Here is a 12,125-nt window from a genome sequence, read left to right as displayed (position 1 = left end):
TAACCCCAGTGCTATCCCCCACCCCCACAACCCCTGAAAAAACAATGGGCTCTATCTAGGTTCAGCCCCATCTGTGCTGAAGAGAACCAGGTAAATCTAGACTAGTCTCTAGAATGAGAAACAACCCAAGGCCATCTACTCTCCTGCTGAGCTCTGCTGTCCTATGGGAGGAAAGAGAGCTACTGACACATATAGTGGAAATGCTTGTAGTAGCCACAGCTTTTAGGAAAGAAGGAGTTTTTAAATCTTATTATATAATGGCATAACAGATATGCACTTGGCACAGATTTCTTACCCACTTACCACTATTCTCCCCATTATATTTTCGACAATTCCTGAACATTGTCTTCATGTCATTTACAAATTCATCCTTGGTACAGTACAAACCTCCATTCAATTTCTTCTCCATGCTTGAAATATCCATAGGGATCTAAAATAGAACAAGGAACTCTATTATAATCAACAACAACATATTACAGGAATAAACAACAACATGCTACTGTCCCTACAAGGCAAAAGAATAATGGCATTACAAGTTGTTCAAGAGCCTGGTGTATCTCCAACAACCCTGATCTTAAGAATGACAGCTAGGCAAACAAACAATAAAGTACAAGCAAGACACAGAGGCTACCTTTATAATCTGATAATAATTAGGAGCATAAGATTCATCCACGGGTTCCAAAAATGGCCAGGAATCCTTATGAGCCTTTACCACATCTAGAACTGAAAACCAAAGAAGAAAACTTGACTAATAACTCACAGCAAGACTTCCACCACAAACACTATAGTTGAGAATGGGAACTAACCTTTATACATGGCAGTGAAGTCATCATCCAACTCAAAGCTGTAAATCATAAAATAAGACATTAGTATTCATTCTGACTACCTTGTCAACCTATCTTCAGTTTAACAATAGGCATAGCTAAATGCACTAAGATCTTGAATAGTCTCAACACCAGTATCTAGGATAACTACAAAGGAAGTTACTTTTTAAAAAAATCTATATATTTTAAGTTGTAGATGGAATAAGTACCTTTATTTTACTTTTATGTGGTACTAGGGATCAAATCCAGTATCTCATGCATACTAGGCAAGCACTCTACTACTGAGCCACAACATCAGCCCAGAAGCTATTATTCTCAAAACTACAAACTTCTTTTCACATTTTCAAGAAACAATGGTATATAATAAATCATCAGTTATGATTTCATTAAGTTAATGAGTGGGGTACTAAGAGTTTTGTGCACAAGCATCTCTGTGCTTCTAGAGTATGACAGCAAAAAATCTAAGAAGGGCAAATGAGCATTAAGAGACATTCAGCATCTCCATTTGTGTGGCACAAGGAGTGCTGAAGTCAGGTCTGAGTTTCAGGCTGACCTCTGTTTCTTACTGTTTTTTCTGAACTTTGAAATGGTGATGCCATTGCCTACTATACAGCTCAGTTAAATGAAAGGAGGGCTTGCTTATTAGCAAAGTGCAGTGCCAAGTGACATCACCGATGTGATTATTAAATACTTACGGGTCCTTTGTCTTTTTTCCTTCCCTCATGGGAGAATTAGGGTCCAGATGGGAAAGTTCTGGGGGTAGCTCCTTGCCTTGAGCCAGCAGCCATGCCCTTTCTTCCCTGAGTTTTCTCCTCTTGGCTCGATCTACAAGGAATAGTCAAATGAGCGTATGTGCTCACTCTTTCTGACGCCTATGACGTTCCCCATCCCACATCCCCACCTCAGAAATGCACAGAGCAACCTCATTCACTTGACTTCAATGACACATCTTCAGAGAATACTCATGATAATCTTATTTAAATGTTACTTCAATCATAGCACTCTTTATTCATAGATCTGGTTTATTTTTATTCAGATAGCTCACCACTACATATTCCAGTTTATGTGTATGTGTAGGGGCGTGTTTCCAGATTGAACCCAGGGGTGCTTAACCACTGAGCCACATCATCACCCCTTTTTCGAGACAGGGTCTCGCTAAGTTGCTTAGAGCCTAGCTAAGCTGCTGGCTGGCTTTGATCTTGAGATCTTTTGCCTCTGCCTCCTGAATTACTGGAATTACAGGTATGCAACACTGCACCCAGCCACAGTTATCTGTTTTATTTTCCACCTTTTCCCTACTGGAACTGAAACTCTACAATATCTTATTTCATTCATTACCATATACCTACAACAGTGCCACACAGAATGAGTTCTCAAAAAACATTTGTTTGTTAAAGAACAATCTCATTACACAGGTATTATTAATTTTTCAGATACAGAAACTAAACCACAATTGTGTACCTAAATAAGAATCTACTGAAAAAACAAGAGTCCCACTGAAACACATAATTAAACAAAAAGCATAATTATTAACTTGAAAAAATAAAATCTAGCAGTGGAAACAAAATATATTCAAGATCTCACAAGTAAGATATAATTACATAATATGTAAACAAGCTAAATTTATTGATTACACAAACTATGGGTTTTACAATAAAGCAATGAACTAGGTTGAGTGTCCCTGAGTTCAATCCCCAGTACAAAAAAAAAGGAAAAAACTTATATTTTACTTTTCATAGACAAAATTGACCTGTTTTCATTGAAACACTGTTATCGAAAAAGTCAAATCCATATGCTATGCTATTTCATTTGAAACTACAATAGAAAAGAAAAATGCTGTCTGTATTCAATCAAGCCAAATGGTATATTATCACATGATTTATCAGGTTCAGCTTATAAATCACAACTATTATCCAAGAAAACATAGAGAGATAGTTGTTTTCCTTTGCTATGCTGAACTATAAATGAAAGAAAACACTCATTACACCATGCCCTGTAGAGACTCTTAGAAAACATTTTCTTAATAATATTAATATTCTAGACTTGAATAAAAATATTTGGAACCTTTCTTAAGCATATCTCACTCATATTATGAATTAGATATGTGAAATGTAAACACAACAGAATACAATTGACCTATTTAAACAGAAATGGCCAGAAATAGCTGAAATAAGTGATGATCCGATCGATCCCACCTTCATCTGATCTAGGCTGTAGGAGGGCTATTCCCACACAGGAACCTCTCCAGACAGCTCACAAGGGCTACATACCTTCCACTGCCTTGACCTTCTCCTCCAATTCCCGCTTCCTTTCCTCTTTCAACATCTGCTCCTGTTCCTTTTTCTGCACTGCAAGGAGAATCTGCCGTTCTTCCTCTTCGTCCTTGCGCTTCTGTTTTTCAATTCTGGTGAGCACAGGAGTCTCCTGTGAGGAGCCAATGAACATATCCAGTAAATTTTGAACAATAACACAAAGAAGTTCATCACTTCCTCAATTTATTGAATTCAATAAATACAAATAGATGTGTAATATTAGCTAAGGAATTTATATCAAATTCATTTAAAAGTTTATTATATTATCTATAAGGTATATGAATGGGCATATAAACACACTAAAATGGTGGGGGCTGGGCTCAAGGGCACATGCTACTTCAGAGGCTGAGGTAGGTAGATCACATGTTCAAAGCTAGTCTCAGTAAAGTAATTTAAGACTCAAGCATGGGTTCAAACAATTATATGATTTGTAGTCTTTAGGAAATAATGTCATACACAATGTGATGGACAAGAGAAAAAAATTGAGAGACATTCCTCTAGGTTTATTATTTGATGAAAGTGCAATTTTAAAAAATATTTATTTTAGTTGTAGTTGTACACAATACCTTTGTTTGTTTTTATGTGGTGCTGAGGATAGAACCCAGGGCTTCGCATGTGCTAGGCGAACACTCTACTGCTGAGCCACAAACCAGCCCCATGAAAGTGCAATTTTTAAAAGCATCTTCAGCTAAGTATACTAAGGATGAAAGTTATTAGACAAAGTACGGGTTCACAATTTAAATGATTCATGATTTTTTTTTTTTTTTAAATCAGAGAATAAACAAACCCAGGGGCACTTAACCACTGAGCCACATCCCCAGATGTTTTTCTGTTTTATTTTTGAGACAGGTTCTCACTAAGCTGCTTAGGGCCTTGCTGAGTTGCTGAAGTTAGCTTTGAGCTCATGATCCACTGCTTCAAGCCTCCTGAGTTGCTGTGATTACAGGGGTGACTCACCACACCCAGCTTCATATGAAAAATTTGGAAGGTGGAGGTGAAGAGGGTTGCTGTTTTGCGTTATGATTCCAAAAAGAGACAAAGGGGCTTTATGCAGATATTCCTGAAAATTATTCAAAGGACTGGCTAGCATGTTTTCCAACCTAAGCAACATTAACATAAAGATTGCAAGTGGCCAATGGGAATGTGATTACCTAAGAAATCTAACAAAAGAAAAGGTAAACTAAGGAAAACAGGACCACTACCACTAATAATTTTATGAAAGTTTTACAATGTATATTTCCCAGTAAAACTAGTTCTGAACCATTCTATAGGCTAGAACACTGATGTTTATTTTCCATTTCTTTTCTCAACTTTTTTGCTAATGTAAAAGCTAAACATTTTTCTTTTTTCAGTAATGCTATTGAAGAAGTCATGCCTACTGCCTGCTACAGAGAATACAAATTGCAGTGGTCTTGATGTGGTGGGAATAAAGAAATCAGAATGACGATGTACAAGTTACCATTCAACAATGAAACTATTTTTAAACAATATATTTTGTTTATGGTTCTTAAAACCACTTTAGATCCCAATTTGACTCAATTTGGGGGTTATGCTGTCTAGGTAGTGGACTTCTAAGCATCATTTTTATCACTCAAAATATTTGAGCCTGCCTTTAAGGAAAAAATTGGGAACGAACAGGAGAAGTTAAATTAAATCTGAATCACACACATAACAGTGTGCTCATAAGGAACCTCAGTAGAAATAAATAACAACCATAAGCCTCCCAAATCATCATTATCCCACACCAGAGGTGAAATTGACGATAATTCTGAAATCATACTACTGATATTTGGCAAGGACTTTTTCTTTTGAACCAAAATGCCTCACTCATGCTAAGAAAGCACTCTACCACTGAGCCACAATCCAGCCCAAGGACAATTCTTTTAAACAGATGATTGGTTACATCACTGCCTCCTAAATACATGTCAGTGAAGCAGATTCCATCCTTTCCAACAACAATCTCCACCTCCCCCTTTTCCCAAATCCTTATATATTCCAACTCTTGATAACATTTTCACACAGCTGAGAACATATTAACCCAGAGTTACTAAGTAAAAAAAAAAAAGTATCTATAATGACCATACGTTAATTTATGCATACTTTGCCCTTCCCCCGCAAGACTACTGATGAAAATATGTGAAATATTCTTTTCTTTCTTTTTTTTTTTTAAGTGGTGCTGGGGATTGAACCCAGGGCCTTGTGCATGTGAGGCAAGCACTCTATCAACTGAACTATATCCCCCCCCCCCAATATTCTTCTTTTAACCATTAGACGTATATAAAAAGATTTTGGGGCACTTGGGGGCTGGAATGGAACACAGGGCCTTACACATGCTAGGCTAGGCAAGGCAAGTGTTCTACCACTGAGCTGGATCCTAAGCCCCAGGATAAGGGCAAAGTTGCAAGTACAGTGCACCTGCCAATCATCAGCTTTCATCAGTTCAGTGAGGAACAGACCTGTCTGAACTCAGGATTCAACCTTGGGGGTAGAGTTCTGATTCTTGTAGGCTATGGGTACCAGGTCAAAGAAGCAATGCTTATCTTAAGTCATATACAAATGAAAGATCATAGATAAATTTTAATCTTCAGGGAGAAATTTGATGAAGCGTTAGGAAAATAACACTCATAACTACTGAATAATGTTTTCTTCTCCTTTTATTAAACTGTAATTTTCCTCTGAATGAAATTCTGCAATATTTATTGCCCCAAAAAAACCCTAAATTTGTTTTTAACTGATCCATAAAAGCACAAAAATTGTAAAGAGATTATTATGTGATATTTTAAAACATATATAGAGTATAATCAAGTTAAATTAATCTATCTCGTCAAACATTCATCACTTCCTTATGGTAGGATTCAAAATTCTTTCCTTGAGCTTTTTCATACACATGGCATAAAATTCCTACTTGCAGTCACCCTACTGTGCAAGAGCACACCAGAACTCCCTGCCCTCTTAACTGTGACTCATTGCCCACTTATCACTCTCTCCCCATTACCCCTCCCTTCCCATATTCCCCAGAGATTGCTGCTCTTAAATCAAAGTCATGGTTATGGATCATTAACAAAAAAATTATGTAAAGATTACCTTCATCTGGTTATTTCTTTTCTTACTGGGGTGAAATTCACAAGCAAAATTAACCACTTTTAAACCCATTAAGTAGCCATTTCCCATTCCTCTCCCATAGTGCCTGGCAACCATCAACCAGCTTTATGTCTCTGTAGATTTCTTTATTTCTGGATATTTCACATAAATATGACTACACAGTATGTGTCTGGTTATTTATTTTTAAAAATATATGTGCTAAACACACATGCTATAATAACTGAGTAATCTGAATTACAGCCTCTTTAAAAAACAAACTTAAAGCTCCCTGAATGTCATTTCAAGGTGAGGTCAAAAACCTAAAGCTGGCGGGCATAGTGGCCCCATCCCAATGAGCCTGGAGGCAGAGGTCCTAAGCAACTTAGCAAGACCCTGTCTCAGAATAAAAAATAAAAAGAAATGGTGATGGGGCTCAGTGGTTAAGTGCCCCTGCCTTTGTACATCTGTGGCCCCCTGCCTTACAGTGTTGACCCCTACCTCTATTGTTTAATCTACCTGTTCTCATATCACTTTCTGTAGAGTTCACCCCACCCAGCATTATCGTGTCAGGTGAAAAACCCCTCTGCTTGACTGAATACCTCCCTCTGCCTCACATTTCTTGTGCCCTTTTCTTTTTAACATAATGTTACAATTCTAGCAGTTTCCCAACATTTTACATAAAAGACATCATACACATCTGAAAAAAAAATCCATGTTGTGTACCAAGAGTCTGCTTTCAAATTTCTGTATTAATTTTTAGCACTCTGCCACTTAAAAGCAAAACTTATGCTAATGAAAACACCACTGGAGGACAGGATAGGACTCACTTTCTGAGGACACCAGTACAATAAAATGAGCAAAAACCAAACCAAAAAACTAAACAGTGGGGAAAAAACAACCATATTGTCTTGCACTGGGATTTTCTTTTCAAAACAGAGGTCAGCTGTGAATGGGATAGGGGTTGGTGTTTAAATGTTCTATAGATAAGAGGCCTACTAGAATCAAGGGGGCATCTTAATGAGAAGCTAATTAGAAACACTACTTTGAAATCCTCTGAAGGATTATTAACCAGAATCTCTGGTTTAAGCAGTGCCCTGGCTCCCCTCCCCCAAGGCAGGCACTTAAGACTCACGGGCACCCTAGAGACTATACCACCACAAACAGCTCCCTGGCAACAACAAGGTCCAGAGCCTGCTGGCAAAAACACCCATGGCAGCAGCCTAATCCTGGGGTTCAGTGAGACAGTGGCCCTTCACCGATAGTTTCCCCAGGAGTCACAATTAAAGGACTTTTTGAGGCAATAAGATTAGACTCCTGGGTGACCAATGCCTGCATGCTTGAAAGGCCTGAATATTTTCTGCTCTAAAAACAAAAGCACAAAACACACCACCATTAAGGTGTTCTCCACATTAATGGCCCATATCAGACAGATATTAAAAAATCTCTATAATGCTGTGGTTTTCTGTTATCTCAAACTAAAGAGCAGAATATAAAAACAAACCCTGCCAAGAATAAAAGAAATATTGGTGCCTGATGCTGAACTTCTGCTTGCAGCCATGAAGAAGCATCAGTGGTATTCAGATTATAGATAATCTGAAGTGTGAACCAGGGCATGGAGGACTGCAGAGCATTGAAAGGCAAACAGAAAGGAACTTGCAAGAAATATTAATAAAAGGAGTGGAAATAGTGTGGATGAGCAAGATGACCTGGAAACCCACTGAAAATTGCAGCTAGATACCAACTACCAAAGGCCATTGCCAAACCAGTGACTCCTGAGAGAAAGAAGAAAGGGAAAATGAAGCCACTCAGTACAGAACTGTCACCCAGAGGTAATTAGATGGATGTTGATCCACTGATCTCCTGGCAAGAGGACACCTAAGAGCAAAGAGAAGTCAATAAAAAATTTACAAATTATCAGTTTTTCCCTTTTCTCAGCTCAAGGTATAATATATATAGTTAATGATAGATTCTCTGTAATACAGCAAGGGAAAAAAAATCATATTATGTGTATAGCAAGGTAAGGTAGAGAGTAAAAGAACTGAATCCTACTGTAAAACTTAAGTATGCAAGGGAACACTGACAAAGGGAGAATAAATGGTTACAAAGTAAAGAGAATGTGAGCAGGCCACAGCACCTACTGTGGACTGTAGCAAACTCACATTAGCAAACAATGCAGGCAGATCTTGAGATGGGACAGCAAGGTTCCTGCTAATGATTGTTTAAAAAATTTTTTAAATTTGTTTTAATTAGTTATGCCTGACAGTAGAATGCATTTATGAACTCTGATGTATCATGCATAGATGGGATATAATTTCTCATTTTTCTGAGTGTACATGTTGGTCATGCAGTCACGTAAACACATATAGTTTCATTCTACTATCCTTCCTATCTTGGTATTGACTTTGAAACAGCTTCACCTTGCTGCCTTCATCTCCTAGCTTCTTTATTTGACTCTATTTGCCTTTCTGATCACTTAAAGCCATACCAACCAGAAAAGTTTCTTATGCCTTTCTAAATTGTTCTCTAAAAATCTGAATGAATAAAAACATTATCTGTTCCTTTCTACAGTGTGATGCTAGAGTCATTTAACTACTTACTCTAAACTACATCACAAAATGAAAACACTCAAACTTGGTTGGCTCCTGGATGTTTCAAGTGGAAAACCCTTGAAGTAGTAACTCGTTAGTTGTTCCCTCAAAGGTCTTTTTGTCAGGCCAAACACAGCCCTGCCTACCAAATTCTCCATTTTTGCTTAATTCTAATTTCTTCCACCTTTGCATTCATGAATATCTTATATCTACTATAGAACTTATCTTTCTCATCTATATAAAATATGGATGTGACTATCAACAAATGAGATTTTAAGATCCAAAAGAATGTGACTTCCTTATCTTTACAGCTCCTTCTTTCTGGAATTGCATCTTACAAAAACTAGGTTTAGAATTAGAAAAACGGCATAAAAAGAAGTACACGAAAACGGCACCATTCTTTCTGAACACTAAAAACTCCCTTTTTACTCTCACTCACCTCTTGCTTCATGGCTTTGATGGACAGGTGGTCAGACATCCACCTAGGTTGCAACTCTGCCTTTGTGCGCTGTGAACGTTTTCCCTATAGTTAAGAAGTATGGAAAATAAATGAAAAGATAGATTAGGGTATTCTCAGCTACTGCTGCTGCTGCCGCCGCTGCTCACTACTGCCAAAGAGTGACCATAAAGGTATGCTGGTAACTGCTTTACCTTGATGGAGGGTTAAAAGTATCCACGCTTAGGATAATCACAAAAGAACTCTTCAGCTGTTCAGCAAACTAAGCCAGTGTATGCTCTTAAAACAAACAAGTGTCTCCTTTGATAATATCACTGGCAAAAAAATTCCCATTGACTGTTAAAACATTTAAAAACCTAAATACAATTTTAAAACTAAATAATCCCCAAATGGTTAAGGGGAAGCCAATGTCTTATAACCTTCAGCTGTAAGAAGTGGCTCTGAGAGCCGACTGTATGTGCAGCTGGAGGCAGAATACCCCTTTAAAAGGCAGGTCAGTAGCAGTAGTGAGAAGTGAGGGCAGCTGCCCAGGCTGGGACCCAAAGTGAGTGAGTAGGAGTGAGAAAAAGGCACAGAGACTTGGAATTAGAGAGCTCATCTGAAAATATTACAGACCTAAAAAAATTCAGAAGGACTGACAGTGAATGCTGAAGGAGGAACATTTCAAAGAATGAGTTTCCAGGAACGATGTACATCTAGTCAATCATTGGAAGGCCACGGTGTATTAACGTATGTATGTTTTGGAACTTTATGGAATAAGCCCCATAGCTTCACCTTGTAACCTATTATTAAAAGGTGGTAAGCAGGGCTTTCAGGTCAGTCACTGCAACTTCTGTGGCTACAGCATCAAACTCAGATTTGATTCTGGACCCCAGTAATCCAAAGTCTTGAGACTTCCTGAAGAATCAAGAAGACATAAGGAATCAAAAGATGGAAAAAACTCAATGACAATAAGGAGTGGTTTATATGGTTTAACCACATTGTAAAGTAATGGTGGTAGATTTAATGAATCATCAGTTTTTTTTTTTTTTTTTTGAATCATCAGTTTTTGAAAGGCTTCCATGAAGAGAATGAATAGGCTCCAGTACAAATGTGATCCCAAGTATCAAGGTGTCATGACACTTTTTTCCAAAAGCTACTCTAGCATTTTTCTCATATGCCTAAAGTATCCCCTTTGTAAGTTTCAAGGCTCTAACAGGAAGTGTTTTTTGTTTGTTTGTTTTTACGGTAGTCCCAGAGAATGAACCCAGGGGTGCTTTACCACTGGGCTACAGCCCAATCCTTTATACTTTGAGACAAGGTCTAAGTTGCTTAGGGCTTCACTAAGTTGCTGAGGCTGGCTTTGAACTTACTATCCTCCTGCCTCAGCCTCCCCAGCTGCTAGGATTACAGACATGTGCTAGGAAGATCTTCTAAACTTTAAATAAATAATAAATGTTCAGAAACTGTCTTCAAAAGGAACCACACCAATTTACCATGTTAATAGCAAAAAAAAAAAAAAAAAAAAAAAAAAAAGCCAATACCGTTTTCACTCCAACTTTGTCACCTCCAATGAAAGTAACTGGAAAAACAAGCTATTCTTAATACAGATGGTGAATGTTTTTTCTCTACATTAAGATCACCTTTTGTGGGGGCTGGGGCTGGGCTGGGCTTGTGGCTCAGTGGTAAAGTGCTCACTTAGCATGTGTGAGGTACTAGGTTCAATCTGCAGCAGCACATAAAAATAAAGGTATTGTGTCCATCTTTAAAAAAAAATGTTTTTTTTTTTAAAAATCACCTTTTGTGTAAACTACCTAAATCTATTTATTTCTTAAGGACTTTAACGTTTATAAGCTATCTTTATGAATGTTACTTTTTGTATCATAAACAAATAATTTCAGTAGTGTACATCCCATTTTAAGAAAACAAAAAAACTCTTATGTGGTTAAAGCAGGCCTTAACCTTCTGTTTTTCTTAAAGTTTACCATCATACCTCCAGAAATCCATCAAGTTTTCTGACTCCTCTTGCATTGACTTTGTTAAGAAATGTGGGTTTAGTTTCCTAACAATCTTTCTCATCAATTACCCATCATCATTAACAGTGGAAGGGGACCAAAAACCTATTGATTGCTATATATACTGACATGGGTTCTTTTAATTTCCACAAAAGCTTCTGTGAAGTTACAGCATTTCATTTTGCTAATAAGATTAAACTGAAACTGAAATTCAGACACCTCAGGTATAAAGACGGCAATACCATAATTCAAATATAGTTCAAGAAAAACTCCTAAAGTTCTTACCCTAATAAGCTTTCTCCACTGCTCAAGTTTTTGTGCTTCATTTATATACTGTTGGTTTTTTGCATTGCTTTTGTTTTGCAGTGTTGGGGATTGAATCCAGGGGTGCTAGCTCCACCGAGCTACATCCCCAGTCTTGCTATCTGTTACCTGCCTCACACTCCCAGGTAGTTAGGATTACAGGTATGGGCCATCCCTGGCAACATACCATGTTTTAATATGCAATAGTGTATAATTGTGAGAACTGCATTCTTTTCTGCCAATCTATGTTTAAATTTTCACATTTGAATCACGAGTATTTCTTCATTGTTAGAACAAAATTCCTCTTGATTATTGCAATTACAGTGAGTAATGATAGGTTAACATATAAAGCAGGGAATTGGGCTGGGGTTGTGGCTCAGCGTTAGAGCGCTCACCTCGTATGTGCAAGGCTTTGGGTTCGATCCTCAGCACCACATAAAAATAAATGAATAAAATAAAGGTATTGTCTCCAACTACAACTAAAAAATAAATATTAAAAAAGCAGGAAATTTTAAAAATGTACATACTTTAAGCACTTAATTTACAAACATACTGCCATTCACCAA

General features: G+C 37.5%; 1 protein-coding gene and 1 long non-coding RNA gene across 5 annotated transcripts in view; one reads left to right on the top strand and one right to left on the bottom strand.

Moving 5' to 3' along the window:
* The window catches only part of Cecr2 (CECR2 histone acetyl-lysine reader), a 163,052-nt gene that overhangs the window by 27,020 nt on the left and 123,907 nt on the right, over positions 1–12,125 (bottom strand). For 2 of the 3 annotated variants that reach the window (XM_078015543.1, XM_078015545.1), the window contains exons 8-13: positions 9,245–9,328; positions 3,095–3,248; positions 1,520–1,649; positions 807–844; positions 632–723; positions 304–430 (exon numbers count right to left, since the gene is read on the bottom strand). In XM_078015543.1, coding sequence (XP_077871669.1) covers positions 304–430; positions 632–723; positions 807–844; positions 1,520–1,649; positions 3,095–3,248; positions 9,245–9,328 — 625 coding nt within the window. The remainder of the gene's footprint in view (positions 1–303; positions 431–631; positions 724–806; positions 845–1,519; positions 1,650–3,094; positions 3,249–9,244; positions 9,329–12,125) is intronic. The other variant, XM_078015544.1, reaches the window with a different exon arrangement.
* Positions 1–12,125, top strand: part of LOC144364993 (uncharacterized) — a 39,349-nt gene that overhangs the window by 23,353 nt on the left and 3,871 nt on the right. The gene's annotated exons all lie outside the window — the stretch shown is intronic.

The sequence above is a fragment of the Ictidomys tridecemlineatus genome, chromosome 6 (genome assembly GCF_052094955.1).
Source record: "Ictidomys tridecemlineatus isolate mIctTri1 chromosome 6, mIctTri1.hap1, whole genome shotgun sequence".
NCBI classification, from domain to species: Eukaryota; Metazoa; Chordata; class Mammalia; order Rodentia; family Sciuridae; genus Ictidomys; species Ictidomys tridecemlineatus.
The sequence above is the reverse complement of the archived record's forward strand: the minus strand, read 5'-3'. Positions and strand labels throughout refer to the sequence as shown.